Source organism: Nannobrachium achirus, assembly GCF_963921795.1.
Source record: "Nannobrachium achirus genome assembly, chromosome: 2".
NCBI classification, from domain to species: Eukaryota; Metazoa; Chordata; class Actinopteri; order Myctophiformes; family Myctophidae; genus Nannobrachium; species Nannobrachium achirus.
Window position 1 is genome coordinate 74,809,209 of NC_137811.1, and position 21,638 is coordinate 74,830,846.

A 21,638-nucleotide genomic window follows, 5' to 3' on the forward strand; every position below is an offset into this window, starting at 1 on the left:
TGTGTACCGATTTGTGTGATTTTAGGGCAAAATCTGTAGGAGCAGTGTCCAAAAATGTGTTTGACAAAATCAGCCTGAAGGTGGCGCTATATGGGACAGATCCATGTTGATGAGATGAGTGTAGACTACTGTGTAGCGATTTGCGTGATTTTAGGGCAAAAATTGTAGGAGCAGTGTCCAAAAATGTGTTTTAAAAAATCGGCCTGAAGGTGGCGCTATATGGGACAGATCCATGTTGATGACATGAGTGTAGACATACTGTGTACCGATTTGAGTGATTTTAGGGCAAAAATTGTAGGAGCAGTGTCCAAAAATGTGTTTTGCAAGAATCCGCCATATGGTGGCGCTAGAAGAGGGCCATGTGAAAAATGAGGGGTGGGTTCTCCGCGCCGCCGAGGCGGACGAATAGGTACCGGCCCCGGCTCTCCCGGTCGCTCCTAGCCCGAGTTACGGCATTTTATGTGCGCTGCAGTGGCAGGGGGTCCTCCACTGGGGGCGCCACCACTTTTGCATCCGTTCTGGAGCACCAGGAGTCGGTGGTCCCCCGGGAATTCCCCGTGAGCAGCCCCGTTGGGGTGGTCATTTGGTAATTTTTTGCACATTTGGTCATTTCTTACATCTGGGGGTCCCCCAGGGTCCTGGGGGTCCCTGGAGCTCCGGGGGTCCTTGGAGGTTGTAGTTTGGCAGGCAAGGAGTGTGTGTGCAAAATCTGGCATGGATCGGGGCACCGGTTGCGGAGATATGAGCAGGGCAAAAGTGTGACATGTGACGTGTGACAGACAGACTGACGGACTGACGGACTCACAGTTTGTGGAGGTTTTGATAGTAACTGCGACTGACGGTCGCAACAAGGTGCATGACTGACTGACAGACAGACAGACAGACAGACAGACAGACAGACAGACAGACAGACAGACAGACAGGACAGACTTCTTTTGCAGGTGCAAAACATCTCCAGCAATGTATATAATATGTTTTTTAAATGGTTCAATTGATAATGCCTGAATGAACATGTTCAAAAGCTGCATGAGAGAGGGGGGGCCACACAGTGTGTTGTCACTGCTGTTGTATCCTATTGACTCACCTGCCAGTGAGGAGCCCCCACCGGGAGGACGTACTGTTGTATCCTACTGACTCACCTGCCAGTGAGGAGCCCCCACCGGGAGGACGTACTGTTGTATCCTACTGACTCACCTGCCAGTGAGGAGCCCCCACCGGGAGGACGTACTGTTATATCCTATTGACTCACCTGCCAGTGAGGAGCCCCCACCGGGAGGACGTACTGTTGTATCCTACTGACTCACCTGCCAGTGAGGAGCCCCCACCGGGAGGTTGTAGAAACTTCATCCTACCGCCCAACACTCCCTGCTGACAGGCTCCGCCCCCCAGCCCCTTAAGCCCGGATCATAGTCGGGTCCACGGTGGAAGGCTATCCACCGCGGTGTAGTCTTTTCGAGTCTTTTTGAGTCATGAAACTACAACGTTACATCATTCCTCACGGTGGAGAGCTTTCCACCGCGAGTCCCAACACATCTCTCTGTTTTTACTATCAGACAGACAGGCTCTACACCCTGTTCACTGATTGGTCAACCTGAACCGGTCTAGACGGTGTAAAGGACTTCACCGTGGGCCGTGACTATGATGGCCTGCACTTATTTTCTGACTTGAGGTGGGAAGCTTTCCACCTCAAATTTGCGGTGGATAGCTCTCCACCGTAGACTCTGATCCGGGCTTTAGGAGTAACAATGAGCAGCTTCCCTCCCTCCCCCCGAACACAGGCCAGTTGTGTTCTTGTTTTGAATCATAATTCACCTGTCGCCAGCAAACCAACCAGCGCTGACGGAATTCTACTGAAGGTAGGAGACGCCTGTGCGTCTTACGATCGCTACCCGCGCTACGCCATGTGACGCCTCCTGGTTATCTCGGCCAAAGGACCGGTTGCACCACAGTGACGCTTCCAACAACAAGCGGATTCCATGAGTGGCAACTCGCACAGCGCTGCACAGAACCGTTTATGCAGCCCGGCTGAGCCCGCCCTACAACATAGCAAGCGTTGACCATTCCAGAACCACACCCCCAGCAGCTAACTTCCACCTCCAATAATACTATGTATACTATTACTATTACTAAGTCAAGTACTACTTATATATGGTCTCTACGCGTCATAAAACATAGACATAGAAAGGTAGACGCCTCCTTCGGCTCCTGGTCATATGTATCGCGGGACTCTGCGACCAGTCGTTTCCCACTTCCACGTGCGTCACAGAAACCGGAGGTTGGTAGGCCAATCAGAGGCAAGTGGGGGCGGGCCTCTAAGAACAGCTCTGAGCGCAACATCAGGAACTGGATGGAAACATGCCAATAAAGCTTTGTTGAATTGAATTGATAAGTCCCGGAAAAGACGCGCTGTGATTGGCCAGTAGTCACTTTGACTGGCAGGGTGATGTCCGCCACTCCCGGACGTCCGGCCTCCAGTTGTTGCACGTCGCTCCAATAACCCGCCACTTCCTCTCGGGTCCCGATCCGCCCACCTCCACCACGGTAGGCGATTATTATTCCTACCGTAGGAGACGGTGTCACATAAATTAAAAGGTGTGGCTTGTGATTGGCTGGAGCGGAGGTCTGGACTGGAGCGCTCGACCGTGGTCACGTGGACCGCGCGGGTGTGAATGTTAACCTCTATGCCTAAACCTAACCCTAACCTTAACCTCAGTAAAGCTATGCCTAACTCTAACCCTAACCTCAGTAAAACTATGCCTAAACCTAACCCAAACCCTAAACTCAGTAAAGCTATGCGGTAGTAAAGCTATGCCTAAACCTAACCCAAACCCTAACCTCAGTAAAGCTATGCGGTAGTAAAGCTATGCCTAAACCTAACCTCAGTAACCCTGATGCTGGCGAGTAGCCGACGCGCGTGAACGGAAAAGAAGCGCTCCTTCATCCACCGTCTCCTACGTTTGGAATAGTAGCCCACGGTAGAGCGGTGAAGCAGCCGCAGCCTGGTGGTCAAATCTGGGATAGCAACACTACCGCATTTAAAAACGTTACTGCGCCAAACTTCTATAAGTATAATCTGATGAAACGCTAGCTATTGGCCAAGAGTTGGCCTCCATAGCTTGGGGCCAACTCCTTATTTGGGGGTACTTCCTTCCGGCAGTCTTTTCCGGGGGCTTCGTTCAAACGCCAGTTACGCCACCGATACGAATAGCTGGGGGCGGGGTCGCCCATGCCCTAGGCCGAGAGTTTGAGCGGTGCTAACCACTCCTACGTCTGGCTTTGTGTGTCCCTATGAGCACGGAACTCCATGTATGGAGTTAACTCAACTGACGTCATGCTGGGTGTACCTATATGTGTCCGTGTGCGCACGGAACTCCATTTATGGAGATAACTCAACGGAACTCCATGTATGGAGATAACTCAACTGACGTCATGCTGGGTGTACCTATATGTGTCCGTGTGCGCACGGAACTCCATGTATGGAGTTAACTCAACTGACGTCATGCTGGGTGTACCTATATGTGTCCGTGCGCGCACGGAACTCCATTTATGGAGATAACTCAACGGAACTCCATGTATGGAGATAACTCAACTGACGTCATGCTGGGTGTACCTATATGTGTCCGTGCGCGCACGGAACGCCATGTATGGAGATAACTCAACGGAACTCCATGTATGGAGATAACTCAACGGAACTCCATGTATGGAGATAACTGACATCACAGACAGAATGGCCCATATTTCCATAAATCTACAGCCACCACCCTTTAACCAAACATCATGGTCACAGTGCTGAGAGGTCTGCAGGAAAAAAAATCAAACCTCGGTTCTATGTGTTCTAGAGTTATGAACTCTGTGATCTGTACATTCTTTATATTCTGAATGAATTAATGATTTTATCTGGAGGGCCGAATTGTCATGTGAAGCTTGACCAATCCTCAAAGTATCCAATCATCAGACCGGGACGGACACTACACACATACGTACGTACGTACGTACGTACGTACGTACGGACGGACGGACGGACGGACGGACGGACGGGACAGGACAGGACAGATAAAACCTGTTAATTCTGAACTGAAATGGCCATATATGGACATGGGACACACATTTGCCTTTTGAAAAAGCCTATTCATTCTGGACTATTCTGGACGTACGTCGTACGGGACATAAAAAACCTGTTCATTCTGGACTGGAGTGACCATATATGGACATGAGGTGACATACATTGTGTTTTTGAAAAAGCCTGTTCATTCTGGACTGAGATGACCATATATGGACATTAAACACACATTTTGTTTTTGAAAAAAACTGTTCATTCTGGACTGAAATGACCATATATTGGCGTGGGACACACAAAGCCACTCATTGGAAGCGGTTTTCACCGCTTAAAAAATTGCCATATTCACACCGCGGCCATCTTGGATCACATGACCACATAGGGTAGCAAACAGCCAATCAGAAGCTTCCGCGGGCGGGTCTTGCCTTACCCAATATGCTGTTTTGAGCTTCCGATTGGCTGCTTGCCATCCCATGTGGTCATGTGATCCAAGATGGCCACGGTGCTAATATAGCAATAGCTAATGCTACAACATACAACTGCTACTGTGATGATAATATAACACCGCCGCCAGTGATCAAAGTAGGCTACTATGCTATCATAGCATAGTAGCCTGTTATTAGCATTGCTATGCTATGCTAACAGGTTCTCAAACCTTTTCATGTCAAGGACCCACAAACTAATATGTATTTATTTTGGCCACACAATATTTTGTGTGTGACCCCCCCCCCCCCCCCCCCCCTCCATATAGTAATTATTATAATAATAATGTTATTATTATTTATGAACAGATCTGCTATTTTAAGGTTAAAATGTTCAAACCTGTTTTGATGCTAAATTAACTCATTGTGCTGGGGGACCCCCTCCTCAAGGACCCCCTGGGGGTCCCTGGAGTCTGGACCCACCTTAGAGAACCACTGTGTTAATAGCTATCAGCAGCAGAGTGAGTGTAATACACATAATGACATAAACATAATATAAACACAATGAAATGAGAGGTTCAAATGCAACCCACCATCAAAGTGAAAGTGTCTTTGCTGCTGCTGGGGCGCGAGGCGCTCTGCTGCAGAATGATGACGTTACGACGAGCCTTAACTTCACCTCAGCAACGTCACAATAACCACGAACGTGACGTCACAACGCCTGTTACCGTCATAGCTGCGACGTTAGCGCGGTTTTAAAGGTGGGTTTCAAAGGACATAACGGTGGATTTAAGGCTAATGTTGATGTTTATGGCGCCGCCAAAAGAAAATAACGTCCGTCCACATCCGGGTTGGAACCGGAAGAGGCGGGGTTACGTACGTACGTCGTGTATCACGTCCCCCCCCCCCCCCCCCCCCCCTCTCTCACACACACACACACACACACACACACACACACACACACACACACACACACACACACACAAACAAAATATATTTGATTTATTAATGTAATATTGATAACATGTTCACACAAATATATTAATAAAACAACAACACAATCATAATAATAACAACAACAACAAAGGGTTAATACATTATAATAGTGTAATACAAATTTGTAGAGGTTTTGAGGGGGGAGGGGGAAAGTTTGACAAATGAAGCGGTATTATTGTTATCATTTTTATAATATTGTTCCAATTGCTTTTCAGAACGTTTATGAACTGTACACAAACTGTACAAACTGAGATATATAAATACAATGTAGATTTAGAGCGGAACCAACAGGTTTACACGAGGTTTCACGACGAGGCCATTTGAGAGACGGGCCGGGGGGTGTGTTTGGTTTGTCGTCATGGTGACCGCCAGGCGGGTGGAGCCGTTTAGTCATGTATTGATTGATTGATTGATTGATTGATTGAAGACTTTATTAGAAGAAGTTTGCATAGGAAAAGGTACAGTTTCATGACGGTACAGTTCACTGGTACAAGGTCTACTTGACTACTAAAAGGAGATCCTAGAAAAGACTAAGCTTATTTCCATAGGAAACCATTGAAGTGTCTCATATAACATTGAATGACAGACGGATAGAACACAGTAGCCTACTATGCAGTAGATATGTAGTCAGAAAAAAAAATCTCCTAAATCTACCGTTTCTCAACCCAGGGTTCGGTGACCACCAGTCCAAATAATGGGGAAAAAGGTGACCCACGAATGGGTCCCGACCCACTTGAACAAAACAACATTAACATCCCGCCCCGCCCACACGGGACGCCCGGTGACACAGAACATGAGCTCATAAACAAAGCGCATGTTAGCCTGGTCTGGTTTGGTCGTGGATGGAATGGAATAGAATGGAATGGAAGCACATCTTTAAACCCCGCAAAACAACCTGAACCATCGGAACCAATGTAGTTTAACTGCTTTAACCTGTAGCTGCTAGAATAGTTCCATAACGTCTCTGTTTAGATCAATATCCATGCATTACAGTTGAAGCGTGTGTGGTTAAAGTGAGCTACAGCTGCTAGCTAGCTAACTGGCTAATATAATAGCTGGCTGGCTAGTGCCATTTAGTTTGTTTTGGTTGGTGAGAGAGTAGTACTGCCTGATACTGACTGAGTAGTTAGCCTACTGTCTGGTTAGAGAGTAGTACCGCCTGGTACTAGTAGTAGTTACTGTCTTGTTAGAGAGTAGTAGTACTGCCTGGTACTGAGTAGTTACAGTCTGGTTAGTGAGTAGTACTGCCTGGTACTGAGTAGTTATAGTCTGGTTAGTGAGTAGTACTGCCTGGTATTGGTTAGAGAGTAGTACTGCCTGGTACTGAGCAGTTACTGTCTGGTTAGAGAGTAGTACTGCCTGGTACTGACTAGTAGTTACAGTCTGGTTAGTGAGTAGTACTGCCTGATACTGAGTAGTTATAGTCTGGTTAGAGAGTAGTACTGCCTGATACTGAGTAGTAGTTACAGTCTGGTTAGGGAGTAGTACTGCCTGATATTTAGTAGTTACAGTCTGGTTAGAGAGTAGTACTGCCTGGTACTGACTAGTAGTTACAGTCTGGTTAGTGAGTAGTACTGCCTGATTCTGAGCAGTTACAATCTGGTTAGAGAGTAGTACTGCCTGGTACTGAGTAGTTACTCAGTAGCCTGGTGAGTTGTACCTTAAATCCACTGCATTAATTTGAAAATGTTAGTTACTAGTTACTTTGCAGATATAAATTATAATATTATAAAACATACATAAACCACTTTAACCCTATTTTATGCCTTGGCTGTTTGAAAACAGCAGATCTACAAGCTCACAACAACGCGTCGCATCGAGCTCGTTGTAGATCTGCTATTTTCAAACATTTTGTGCTTTTACTTTTAATACTTTGATGCCAATGCTTTCATACTTTTATTCAAGTACATTTTGAATTCCGTACTTTTACTTGTAACAGAGTATTTCTACAATGCAGAATTGATACTTAAACTTAAGTAAAATATGTGAGTACTTTTTCCACCACAGGTGAATAGTACCGCCTGGTGCTAGGGCATTCACGAATAGTGATTTTTAGTATTCGAATTATTCGACCTCAAAGTATTCGAATAGTTGAATATTTGACAGGACTGACCAAACTGTCAAATATTAAGTAAGCAAGAGGCGAACATTGTGAAAATAGCAGATCTACATCCTCACAACGCCTCGCAAAATGTATCTGTGGAACCGAGTCACATTAAATGTAATACCTAAAATTCCAAGTGCCTGTCAGGGTGGGGGTCCCCAGTTCAAATAGGTTTATTTTGGGGGTCACAGGCCTAAATTTTTTTGAGAACCCCTGGTATAGAGCATTAACAAATTCATCCACCAGGGGCATTGACAACTCATTCTTATGACTTCCTATCTAGCCAAGCTTTATAAACCATGAAGATATATATATATATATATATATATATATATAAAACAATAATAATTAAAAAAAAAAGCGAATATTCGACTTTGGTGAACAATGTCGAATAGTGATTTGATATTTGAATATTCTAATATTTGGTGAATGCCCTACCTGGTACTGAGAAGTTACAGTCTGGTTAGTGAGTAGTACCGCCTGGTACTGAGCAGCAGTTACTGTCCTCTCTGGGTCCAGAGTAGCGCTGCCTGGAGCATCATGTCGGAGTCGGGCCACAGCCAGCCAGGGATGTACGGCCAGGGCCGCAGGAGGAGGCGACGCCGTGGGGACCGAGAGATGGGGCCCCCAGGGGCCCAGAACCTGTCTGGACCCAGCAGGGACCGAGACTATGGACCCCGAGAACGCAGGGTAGGGGGGGGGGGGGGGGTGTGTGTGTGTGTGTGTGTGTGTGTGTGTGTGTGTGTGTGTGTGTGTGCGCGCGTGTGCGTGTTTGATTGAAGACTTTATTAGAAGTTTGCATAGGAAAAGGTAGCTCTGGTCCATCGCGTCACCTCCCGCATCGCTCCCGGTGACGCTCTGACAGACCCGTCGGGAAACGGCTGGACTCGAGATTGTCGGCCCCTCCGAGCGCTCAATACCAGTCAAAATAAACAAACCCGTTTCACTACTCACCAAACCAAAGGTCGTTTTGCGCTGTTGAAAGTCTATTCTCCGCGGTGGTAAACCTCTCAGCACCCCACCTACTCTGTAAAATACATTATTTTTGTCAAGAAAAAAAACGCACCCACCTCGAGCCACCTAGCGGCCACCACAGATACAATGGTTCACAACCCGGAAATAAGCGGTGGTCGAGTTGGATGCACTTTATTTCATGACAAAAATAATGTATTTTACAGAGTAGGTGGGGTGCTGAGGGGTTCACCACCGCGGAGAATAGACTTTCAACAGCGCAAAACGACCTTTGGTTTGGTGAGTAGTGAAACGGTTTTGTTTATTTTGACTGGTATTGAGCGCTCGGAGGGGCCGACAATCTCGAGTCCAGCCGTTTCCCGACGGGTCTGTCAGAGCGTCACCGGGAGCGATGCGGGAGGTGACGCGATGGACCAGAGCTAAGGAAAAGGTACAGTTTCATGACGGTACAGTTCACTGGTACAAGGTCTACTGAAAGGAGATCCATGAAAAGACTACGCTTATTTCCATAGGAAACCATTGAAGTATCTCATATAACATTGAATGACAGACGAATAGATATGTACTATGCAGTAGATATAGTCAGGAAAAAAAGGGGGATAAAATTAAAAAAGATAAAAATATACAGTAGGTACATACAAAAAAGGTCAGGGTGTGTGTGTGTGTGTGCGTGTGCGTGTGCGCGTGCGCGTGACGTGCGTGTGTGTGCGTAGCCGCAAATTGCAACTCCATCTATATTTCTTCATATACAGATCCATCTCACAAAAATAGAATATTGGTTTTTAAAAAAAAGAAATTGCAGATGCCCTAGCATCCCAAATCATAACCGACTGATGAAACCTCCCCCTGGACTTCAGAAGGTTGACATTTCTCTATTATAAATCCTTGTTTTGAGTGGTCTCCTGTAATATTCTAATATTTAGAAATTTTGACTTTTGATATTCATGCCATCAAAATTCAAAAATGTTACAAAAAACTACTTCACTTCACTGAATGTCCAATGTAGGCCTACTATCGAGAATATATGACATTTTCAAGAAATATATGAAAGTTTCAAGAACATGTATGTTGACACAATATTCTAATCTTTCGAGATGGATGTACTGTATATAATATACCGGTATGTTCAAACTAGAGTTGCAAATTGCAATACCAACCATTGGCAGCCAATGCATCCAATGGAAAGCTCTATGGAAAACTTGAATTATCCTTTTTCTATCTGCAAAGTGTTTGTTTCTTAAAAATCCACCATAGACACACATGTTATGATGATGAGCTACTTTATGTCAAGAAATGACGTGCACTCGTGCAGGTAGTTTTCCGTGTGTGTGTGTGTTTGTGTGTGTGTGTATTAATGTTATGACTATGCTATGAACATAAATGCGTTCTTAACCACTGTAGTTGTGGTGTGGAAGGGATGGACTCTGTGTGCCATCTCTGGCTTAGTTGTAGACAGTTGTACAGTTGGAGTTAGACTTCCATTCACTAAGGGTCCATTTGGTTCCATTTGAACTTCAACATAGTAGGGGTGCTGATCTCCACCACTGTGGCGATTCGATATGCATCTCGATCAGGGGTTGACACTAAGGTCTCAGAGGCACTTGCCCGTTGGGCAAGTACAGGTCATGTTCTACTTGCCCAAAGTTCATGCTCGCTTGCCCGAAAAGTAAATCGTCCATTTTCTGGGGCTGTGCAATAAAAAAATAAAAAAATCATACTGTACTTCAATGATTCCAAATCCAAATACCAAATACCTACATAGCTATGATTGAATATGTCTATGGTTTCACACTTGTTATTTCAAATGTTTAAGTGTAGCAACAGTAAAAACAGCACATTATCGGTAAACAGTGCTCTTATTTTATATTACACAGAACAGAAGACAGAGCTAGTCCTCTGACCACGTTCAGGCGTTTAGACATATCTTGAGTTGTGTTTATAGGCGGTTGCGTCCCCTCTGAAATGAGCACTTGCCCGGTCGCGCAACCTGAAAGCAAACTCCACCTGCCCGAAAGTTTTATTTACCTGCAGGGGGCAGGTGGGCAAGCCTTAGTGTCAATGCCTGTCGATACGGATCTGATATTGTAATATTCCTGATATGAATGCAGTACTGTAAGGTATACATGATGTGAACATCATTATCACACTTAATTTTAGATGTAACTATCTTTCAAATGGTGACTGGATGTACAGTTTTTGTAGCAACTGTAGAAACATTTAGGCCTTAGTTGTCGAATGTTTTTCGGGCTCATTCATACCCCAACGTGAAGTGATTAGCTCCTCACCTTTTGGGGTGATGGTGTGATGTGGGATAGTAAAAGCAGGGGAGATGTGTCGTTGGTTGCGGTGAAGCGTTCCTCACCACGGCTAATGACGCAATGTTGTAGTTTTCTCACTTTAGAAAACGACACCGAGGTGAACTGCTCTTCACCTTCTCTGGAGTATGAATGAGCCTTTCCTTGGTGCCCACCTATACTGTTACCACATACAAACAGGTATAGTCAGGGGATATCTTATGAAGTCCTGGAATAAATTCCTTACCAAAACATTTCTTCACCAATGTGTTTGTAAAGGTGTCTAGTAGTAACACATCTCACAAAGACTCACAAATTCAGTTTCCCTAGGAGAATCCGTTACAGCTGATGAAAGTTGGGGTCCTATTAAATTAACTATACAGGACAAAACACACCAAAATAAATATGCTTTAAGTAGCATGTGTGGGGTCAAACTAGTGGTTTTTAATGATTCTGAATCCATTGCAAGCATTTTGCTTTGCACGAAAAACATTCCTTGGGGTTAAGGTGGCTCTCACAAAACTGTGAAATGGGATGACTCATCACTAAACCATATTTTTGCCCAAGGAATGTTTTTCATGCAAAACAAATGCTTGAATGTGTGTGTGATTCAGAATCTTGAAAAACCCCTAGTTTGGCCCCTCACATGCTACTTAAAGCATATTTAATTTGGTGTGTTTTAACCTGTATAGTTGAGTTAATGGGAGTATGGGACCCCAACTTTCAGCAGCTGAGACGGATTCTCCTAGGGAAACGGAATTTCAGTCTTTGTGAGATGTGTTACTAGACATCTTTACAAACACATTGGTGAAGAAATCTTTTGGTAAGGAATTTATTCCAGGATTTGACACTATTTCTGAAGATATCCCCTGAATAGTAGTTAGAAGAAGAACTAGCTATGGTGGCTACAGTATATGATTCTAGCAGCATATAGTATCAGATATATCCATCCATGAAGTCAATATAGTCTACTTAGGTCCAGCAACAGTAACATAGACTTTTGCTGTACATAGTACATGGAGTTACTGTAAATTGACACATGTGATCTTACTGTAACTTTGTAACTCACTACTCTGAGTCGTACCGGTGTTTTCAGGACGGGAGCGAGGACCCCCCTGGACCTCTTCTTCAGAAGACCCCCATAATCCTGGCAAAGCCCCCCGGAGAAAGGGTATGTACCACACACACGTTTACATGTGAACATTTTCAAACGTTCTCCAAAAAAATAGCTAAAGCTCCTATGACCTTGTAGATCGCCTATTTTAAAACATTCTATTTGTGAAAAACTTTAATCAAATGAATGTTTTTAAAATTGTTATGAAATCGTTTCTGACATCTGCCAGTCTCTCTCTATAAATATTTAGTTTATTACATTTGCACATCAGAAGGAGTCAGAATCATTCCAGTTAGTTGTTGTGGTGCTCCTGTGTTCTATTGGACAGTCCAAGACGTCCCAGAGTGTGTCGGTCAGCGCCCCCCCGGCCCTGGAGAAGCCCATCATGCTGATCAAAGCGCGGGAGGACGGGGGGAAGCCGGGGACCCCTCCTGAGGCGTCCCCGCTCACCTCCGGCTCCGGGACGTCCAAGCTGGAGAGGGAGGGCCAGCGGCCCACGCAGCCCGTCTACCAGATCCAGAACCGAGGCATGGGAGGAGCCGCCTCCAGCAGCGCTGTGGACCGTGAGTTAAAGGACCTACACCATGAATTTTCACTTTTTCTATTTTAAAACCTTTTTTTGGGGTCCCACTGGCACCTTCTATCCTCACAAAGTCCTATTTCTGACCGTTGTGTCTTTCTCTGGTTTTGGGCAGACAGAGATGAAAAGCTTTCCACGGGTTCTCAGAACAGTGCTGTTCTGAGAGTTGACGAGAGTGACGTCACTCTCGTTTCCCGTTTTTTTTTTTCAGAGTCAAAAAAAAAATTTTTTCAAAATTTTTTTTTTTTTCAAATTTATTTTTTTCAAAACTTTTTTTTTTTCAAAAAAATGCAATGCAGTCAAAAAGAATTAAAAAAAAAAAAAAAAAAAAAAAAAAATCAAAAATCTTTTTTTTCAAAAATTCAAAAAATTTTTTTTTTCAAAAACATTTTTTTTCAAAAAAAATTTTTTTCAAAAAATTGTTTTTCAAAAAAAAATTTTTTTCAAAAACTTTTTTTTTCAAAAAACCTTTTTTTTTTCAATTTTTTTTTAAAAAACTTTTTTTTCCAAAAACTTTTTTTTTCCAAAAACTTTTTTTTTTCAAAAAACTTTTTTTCAAAAAACTTTTTCTTTTTTTTCTGGAAAAACCCCACTAGATGCGCCCCTGAGCAAACAGAGGCCGTTTTGGTATTGCAGCTGGAGAGCCTCATTATAGTAGAGCTAGAACAAACAAAAAGAATGGTCAGAGTGTTTTTTGAGGGTTAAAACCTGTCTAAGACTAAATTTTGAGCATATATTTATACAAAAAAGATAGTTTTAAAAGCATGGTGTAGGCCCTTTAAGACCCATTCATTTAGAACGGGTACACATTAGTGTGTATCATTATCTTATGCTTTAACTATTGAAAACTAGACCAGGTCACCTGGTTCTGCCAGACCCGCAATGAAAATCAGAATGCAAGGAAGGGGGGGGGGGGGGGGGGGGGTGGATCAATCTTAGTCTGGCCTCTCTCCTTTGACCTGTCCGGCAAGCGTGACGCTGGCAGGAGTGCAAGACTCCAGCTGCACACTGACCCACCACCTTCCTCAGCACTGCCAGAGACACAGTCCCCCCCATAAATTCATTAGTGACAGGCTTGTTTACCAGATCTGAATCATGCAACTTAAGGAAGTATTCCTTAGTGGATGTGAAAGCCATTAGAGCCTGCACAGGGCTATTGACGAAACAAATGTTGCGCTCATCAGGAGAGCCTGTATTGTTAACAAATTTAAGGGGAACTCTGACAGAGTTGGGGCGGAACATTTTCAACACTTAATAGCAAGAGCTTGTAGATCGGCTGTTTTCACTAGTATGGCACTGAACTAACACATGAACACACAGGATTGTATAGGCTGAGCAGCTGGAAATGTTTCTGAGCTTGTAGATGGGCTGAGGAATTTATAGTGTCAGCAGCTCGTCAGCCAACTCAACTCAGCTGGTCCTGTACAGGTGACGGCACTCAAGGCAATCAGCCGAGCAAGGGAAGGGAGGGGCAGATGAGCAGTCAGAGGCAAACACAGGCACACTGAGGAAAAGAGGGACCGACCGACCGACCGACAGACCGACAGACCGACAAAGCCTTTTGTAGGCCGACCCCCTGGGTCTGGCAAATAGCAGACATACAAGCTCACAGCGTGGCACCGAGTGACGCGCTGTGAGCTTGTAGATCTATTTTTGAAAAATCGTGAAAATTCAAATTTTGACCCTATTTTATAAGTGTCTTTTTAATCCTTCTAAGGTTTTTGCCAGACCCAGGGGGTCGGCCTACAAAAGGCTTTGTCGGTCTGTCGGTCTGTCGGTCGGTCGGTCGGTCCCTCTTTTCCTCAGTGTGCCTGTGTTTGCCTCTGACTGCTCATCTGCCCCTCCCTTCCCTTGCTGGGCTGATTGCCTTGAGTGCCGTCACCTGTACAGGACCAGCTGAGTTGAGTTGGCTGACGAGCTGCTGACACTATAAATTCCTCAGCCCATCTACAAGCTCAGAAACATTTCCAGCTGCTCAGCCTATACAATCCTGTGTGTTCATGTGTTAGTTCAGTGCCATACTAGTGAAAACAGCCGTCTGTCTGCCTGTCACTGTCCTGTCTTAGTCCTCTGCCTGTCTTACTGTCACTGTCCTGTCTTAGTCCTCTGCCTGTCTGACTGTCACTGTCCTGTTTTAGTCCTCTGTCTGTCTGACTGTCACTGTCCTGTCTCTGTCCTCTGTCTGTCTATCACCCCCCCCCCTTCCCCATGGATCAACACCTTATCGTGGTGGGGAGGTTTGCGTGCCTTAAGGATCCCACAAGCTATACCAGCTGGAGTCTTGCACTCCTGCCAGCGTCACGCTTGCCGGACAGGTCAAAGGAGAGAGGCCAGACTAAGATTGATCCACCCCCCCCCCCCCCCCTTCCTTGCATTCTGATTTTCATTGCGGGTCTGGCAGAACCAGGTGACCTGGTCTAGTTTTGAAAAGCCTATGTTTCTATGTCAGCAATCTGGCCAGCCATCGTCAAAGAAAAGGTCCTTTTCACTCAACTGGAGTTCAGTTAGTCTGTTCTTGAGAGACTACTATGTCAGTGGTTCTCAAACTTTTTCATGTGAAGGACCCCCAAAATGATATGTATTTGGCCACGGACCCCCATCTCAAAATATTTAGTTCCAGGGACCATCCAGAAGCAAAATTTTAGTTACAAATGTTCGCTTTAAAAATACATATATTCAAAGATTTGCACACATTTTCACGACTTTTTCAAAAATAGCAGATCTACAAGCTCGCAGCGCGGCACTCGGTGCCGCGCTGTGAGCTTGTAGATCTGCTATTTTTCAATAGCTAAAGCATTCAATAATTCTAAACCTAAATGGGTTGAGACCAAGTTTAACAGTTCTACTGCCAGATTTATTATTTATTTATTGGGGCTGGTGCCAGACGATTATTTCCAAACGATTTATTTTCTAACTAGTGAAAACAGCCGATCTACAAGCACACACACACACACACTGACCCAGTTCCATAAATGTCTTCTAAATCAGTGGTTCTCAAACTTTATCATGTCATGGACCCCCAAAATGACATGTATTTGGCCGCAGACCCCCGTCTCAAAATATGTTGCTTTGAAAAATATATATATTTTCAAAGATTTGCAAACATTTTCATGATTTCACTTTCAAACATGTTTAACATCCACTCAGGCTTTTTACGAACACATGTTTTTAAGTTGTGTGTGTTTTTTTTATTTTCTATTTGTTTTTTTCTTATTTCATTTTTTTATTATTTTTGTTTTGAGAAAAAAAACATGCCTTCACACTGAGATTGTTTAATGAATCGTTTAAAGTTAAGCCCATTCCCTGCACATCGTGAAGAAAACATGAATTTAACTCTGGCACGGATATGTGTACACGCTTGCGGCCTTTTTTCTGGGGAAACCCGGCTGCCTGCTACTCATTTTGGTGGTTCAAACCATAGAGTTATAATATTAATAGAGAGGACACATATATCCCCGCCCGTCCACTTGCATTGAGTTGCTCACCCAGCGCATGAGGCGTTTTCACCCCTCCATCCGGGTAGTAAAACGTGACGTAGTGGGTCTACTGTGACGCATTTTGCGTCATCGAATTTGTTCATGGACGCGCTTGGGCACAAAGTCATGAACGAGCACTGCCACTGTGAACGCGCTGGGGCTCAAGTCATGAACGAGCGCCGCGAGTACGAGCTCTGTTGGTTTAGGCGGTTGAGAAACGCTCTCTAGTGGGGAAGAAAGGGAAACGCCGCCCAGTACAGCTCCTCTCCCCGGTTGAGAAGCACTCTGCTCGGATTCGATCTTACGATACGTCCCGCTGGACTGAGGCATCGCCTGGAAGTGTAACTCCACGTTGAATTAATTAACCATTGTGTATTTCATGGTTTAACCTAGGGGGTCCGCGGGGACACTGCAGGGGGTCCGCGAAATTGTTGAAAAGAAAAAAAAACGTTATATATATTTTTTTTTTATTTAAAAAAAGAAAGAAAAATAATAATTTGTCTTTAAATATAACAAAAAGACATGATTCTGTCTCTTTTGAATAGCTTGTATACATGATTATTGTGCAATTGACAGATTGTTAGTGATAGATTGATAGTATTGACATTGGTTCTCAGTTATTAAGGTATGTTTATAAATGGAAGTGGTACAGCCATGCACTTGTACATGCATGTTGGATGGAGCAGGGACCCCCAAGGTAGGGGGTCCCTGCTCCATCTCCCCATCAGTTTGGGGGTCCCTGGCCTGAAAACGTTGAAGACCACTGTAAACAAACAGAATGCATTTCAAATAGATCAGTGGTTCTCAAAGTGGATTCCAGGGACTCTGTGGGGTCTATACAAGTGTATACTGACAGTGTACAAATGGAACCAACATTTGGTTAATTTGGTTCCATTTGTATGCTGTAAAGAGTTAAGGGGAGACCTTGAAAATGTGAAAGTTTGAGAAACACTGGAATAGATTACCAAAGTGGAATCCATATTAACTCTCCCCACGCTTTGAACGTTCACGTTCGCCCGATTTCGCAAGACCTCTCCGCCAATACGGCGCTCGTTCGGTTCGTTCGTCTGATGACTGTAAGCTGATGAGGGGTCGCGCGGCCGTCTACTGTAAACACATTTTCCGCGGTGATGGTGTAAAAAAATCCATTATGCGTTAGATCAACGGAGAACAATTCACTTCCTTGTTGATTTTCTCTGGCTGTAAGGCTCTGGGGCCAGTGACTGGTCTTCTTCTTCTTCAACACATAACAGGCAAATTCACATTCATTCTCGCATGACGCCGCCCTCTGCTGCCTGGCAGACCAAAGTGCACTATTGCACAACCAAAAAAAATTAAAATAAATAAATAAATGTCTGTCTGTCTATCTACTATAACGTCGCAAAGGTAAGCCGCTTTTTGATGGCGCCAGACCCAATAAATAAATAAATGATCTGGCAGTAGGAGAGTTAATAACCAAGTCCATTGCTTGAAGTTTCTGAGGTAAATTAGTTAATGTATACCTCTATGAAATTAACTGTTATGGTTTATACACACCATTGACAATGGTCTAACGTTTTTACATGTGAAATTCATTCAAAAAAGTGTGTTATTTTGTGTCATATGGTCCTGGCCTGTGGCCATCCTGGCTATAGTCCAAACCTTTTACATATAGCCTAACTAGAGTATTAATTAAACCAATTAACCAAACCAAACCTGGTTCAGAGACCACAGATAAGTTTATGAATACTTTATAAATGTAGATATTATAATGATTATGATCCAATATTTATCAGACAACCAACAAATGTATCACAAAGGATGTATTTTGTATAAACCAGAAGTAGGCCTACTAGAGGTCACACATTAAAAAAAACTCATTCTGGTCGATGTTCAAAGTGTTAATGATTTATTGATACATGAGATCCTAGAAAGCACTTGGCTTATTTACACAGGAAACCACTTAGGAATCTCATACAACATTGAATGACAGAAGGATAGAACACAGTACTATGCAGTAGATAGTCAGAAAAAAAAGAAAACAGTGCAGGAAAATTATATACAGTAGATATTTACAATAGAAGGGTCAGGGGCTGGGCAAGGTTTGTTTTTAACAGTTACGAGTGCTGCCTGCTGCCTTTCGGGGCGATTTTAAAGGATGTTGGGATTTACACTGCTTTAAGGCCTTCGGTAAGGTGTTACACATTTTGGTGGTATAGCAGAAGAACGAGTTTGACCCTTTGTTTGAGTTGACTCTGGGTGGACGTGATCTGTGGTGCTGCCTCTGGTGTTGTAATTGTGGACATCCTTAACGCTTTCAAAGTATTTTGTCAGGTACATGGGTATCTTAGTGGTGTAGTTTATCTTGTACATCAGGCCCATTTACAAGGCATTGGTTACAGAAATGAACTAAAACTAGGCTTTAGAACTGTACAAAGTGAAAGGACAAACAAAAACTAGAAAATATTGTTCCTTCGAAACAATTGTGGGCTCGCTTCAAGCCAGAAAACAATGGCTATAAAAGTACACAATGTCAAGATCGCAGGCAGTGCTCTCTTTGACGTTACTGACGTCAAAGATTGGTCCATTTTGTTCCAAAAATGTGTTGTGCAAAAGTTGACCTGCTGGTGGCGCTATAACAGGCCAATGTGAGAAGGGTGGTATCTGTTCCTTGACCTATTGGGAATGTGCTTGCAAGATGATTTAGAGGCAGAAGAATAATTTGCATAAAACTGCAATATTCATTGAATTATTAAAAAAGCATGTTTACATTTGAAAGAAATCCGATCTGACAGATCTTTAGATATCGGTCCAAAGTTCACGTAAAAAAAGTTTTGTGCACGTGGAGCGAAAATTCCAGAATAAAAGCGGGTTTACGCGTTTTACAAACTGCTCAAAATGGCGGAAAATCGAAGGGCGGCGCTTACTTAACAATGACACAGATGTCTTCCGCTCGAGTCAAAGCACGCGTGTAAGCAAGTTGCATGACTTCAAACGAAACGAGTCATGACTTATGCCCGTTTGAAGTTTGAAATTTCAAACGCTTCGTATAGCGCCCCCCTTTGGCCGATTGGAATAAAATTGGTTTCAGTGATACTTTGACTAACCCTCTACATCTTTGCCAAATGCCATGAACGTGTAACTTTGCATGTATGATTTAGAGGCCGAAGAATAATTTGCATAAAACCGCAATATACATTGAATTATTAAAAAATTATATTTCACTTTAAAAGAAATCCGCCGAGATAAATCTGACCGTATTGGTCCAAAGTTCATGTAAAAAAAAGTTTCGTGCGCGTAACGAAAAAAACCCAGGAGGAGATAGATTTTTACTGTTTTTCATATAATTCCGAATTGTGGGAGACCTAAAGGTCACAGGTCAAAAGTTAGAGGGTAAAAGTTGTTCGGCATGAGGAGACGCATAAGTGTATACAGGTTTCATGGCTGTATGTATAACACAGCATGAGCTATACCTGTTCAAAGATCGCACTTTCGAAGGCTTCCTACAGCGCCACCATTTGGCCGATTGCTATAGAAAATAATAGCACACTTCGCCACTGTAAACTGAACACATTGATGTTTTTATTTTCATTTTCTCACTAAGTATGTAGGAGTAGAACGGAACCGAAGTTCCCGTCTACAGTATGCATGATAGATAAATAATGACAAGAACTAAAGTGTGCTCGCCTATAGGCGAGCCCACAATGACATCACATTTGCTTGATGACAGCATGTTTTTTAAAACGGGGTTCCCACACATTTTTACCAATTAATTTCCAAAACCTTTCCAGAATATTTAACCCAATTTCCAGGCCTATATAACAATAATTCAGCTCAATAACAAGTCGCTTACTCCTATGCGCAATGCCCAAAGACAGGTAGTGTATGCCAGTGGTTCTCAACCTTTTCAGACCATGACCCCAAAAATAATCATATTTTAACTGGGGACCCGGCACCCTGACGAGCGCTAGTTGAGGAATTTTGTATAACACTGTTCTATTGTAAAAAATAGCAGATCTACATGCTCACAACGCCTCGCCTTACAATTTCTGCCTCTAATATTTGACAATTTGGCCCATGTTTAATTTGTAATTTCAGAGGTATTAGCAAAATCAATAACCAAAGACAATACATAGCTATTTTTTCAAGGACCTTCCAGGACCCTTGATAAATTCCAAAACTTTTACAGTACTGGAAAAATATTTTTCTAATTTCAAAATATTTCCAGGAATTTCATGACCGTGGGAACCCTGTAAAAAGCACCAAAGAGGCAAGACACACCAGTCTTCTTCAGATTCAAATTGAATCAACAGTATCAGATTCTCATATTTCTAACCTGAAGCTGCCTACTACTCAAACTTTTTTCTTTTTTTCATTAACAAAAAAATAAAAGTAAAGAAAATACAACAGACGCAAAAGGGAAATGGGTGGGATAGAAAACCAGCAGTACTAGAGAGGTCCTAGTGGGAGATAGACCTATCAGTACTAGAGGTCCTGGTAGGAGATAAAACCAGCAAATCCCCCATATGTGTATATACTTATTAGAAGCAGTCACATCCGACGTGGGCTTGGAGAGGACAAAGACAATGGGTTGGTTTGGCTGGGGCAGAAGAGAAGGAACCAGAAGGGGGAGTAGGGATAAAGGGTGAGGTGGAGGGAGGGAGGATAGAAGTGGTATTTTGGACTCTCCCATTATTTACAACAGGGGTCTTCAACAGGGGGTCCGGGACCCCTAGGGGGTCCTCAGAGTTACTATAGGGGGTCCTCCAAATCTTTGTGTGATAGAAACTTTTTTCTATTCCACTTGAACCCTAGTGTCCTTATTCTGAGAACTTTAGCCAAAAATAGCCGATCTGCAAGCTCACTGTGAGCTTGTAGATCTGCTATTTTTGGCAAAGGGCTTTGGTGTAGAGGGGAAAAAGAGCAGACTAATTACAGAGTGAAAGTGAAGCTTATTAAGTATTGACGGTTCAAGTGGTTAAATATCTGAAAACACAAATTGACATGAATCCAAAATACACTGATGATTGTGCGGTCAGGCGATTAAACTATATGGAATCTATGAAAAGGTTGTGGGGGTCCCTGCTTCATCTCTATCTCATCTGGGTCCGTTGCCTGAAAACGTTGAAGACCCCTGATTTACAATATGAACCTGTGTTGTCATTCAGTGTGGTAATCTTAGCATTTTGCATGGATTCCTTGGGTGAAACGAGTCATAGTTAAAGTTACTGGTCTGTTCTAGACAAGCCTAGAGTTGTGTTCTGTTCCAGAAACAAGTTTAAATATAATTCATATAGTAGCTACAGTCTGAAATAGAGTATTTTTATTAGATGACAGTGTCTTGACATATAGAGACATTCTTTGAAATCCACATTAGATATTATATATATATACTCTATGCATTAGATGCACTTTGTCCAAAATGAATACATTTAATTACGCATTTGTAAGTGTCACAGACAGAGTGATGGAGACAGGCCATGAGACAGACCCACTTATAACTATGAGACAGGCAGGCCTACTCAGAAATGGCTTTCGCCTACTTATGGGTTATCAAACCATGTATGTATCGCATTTAAATTCCATTTTGATAGTAAATCTTCATTAACATTTCACGTAAAGCTTCTATTTAAAAAAAAGATCG

General features: G+C 43.3%; 1 protein-coding gene across 2 annotated transcripts in view; it reads left to right on the forward strand.

The window, feature by feature from the left end:
- The first annotated feature begins 6,272 nt into the window (after positions 1–6,272).
- Positions 6,273–21,638, forward strand: part of smg9 (SMG9 nonsense mediated mRNA decay factor) — a 65,176-nt gene continuing 49,810 nt past the window's right edge. The window contains exons 1-4 of one of the 2 annotated variants that reach the window (XM_080749153.1): positions 6,273–6,389; positions 8,099–8,269; positions 11,942–12,016; positions 12,288–12,522. In XM_080749153.1, coding sequence (XP_080605279.1) covers positions 8,120–8,269; positions 11,942–12,016; positions 12,288–12,522 — 460 coding nt within the window. In that variant the 5' untranslated portion in view covers positions 6,273–6,389; positions 8,099–8,119. Of the gene's footprint in view, positions 6,390–8,016; positions 8,270–11,941; positions 12,017–12,287; positions 12,523–21,638 lie in introns of those variants that run through there. The other variant, XM_080749154.1, reaches the window with a different exon arrangement.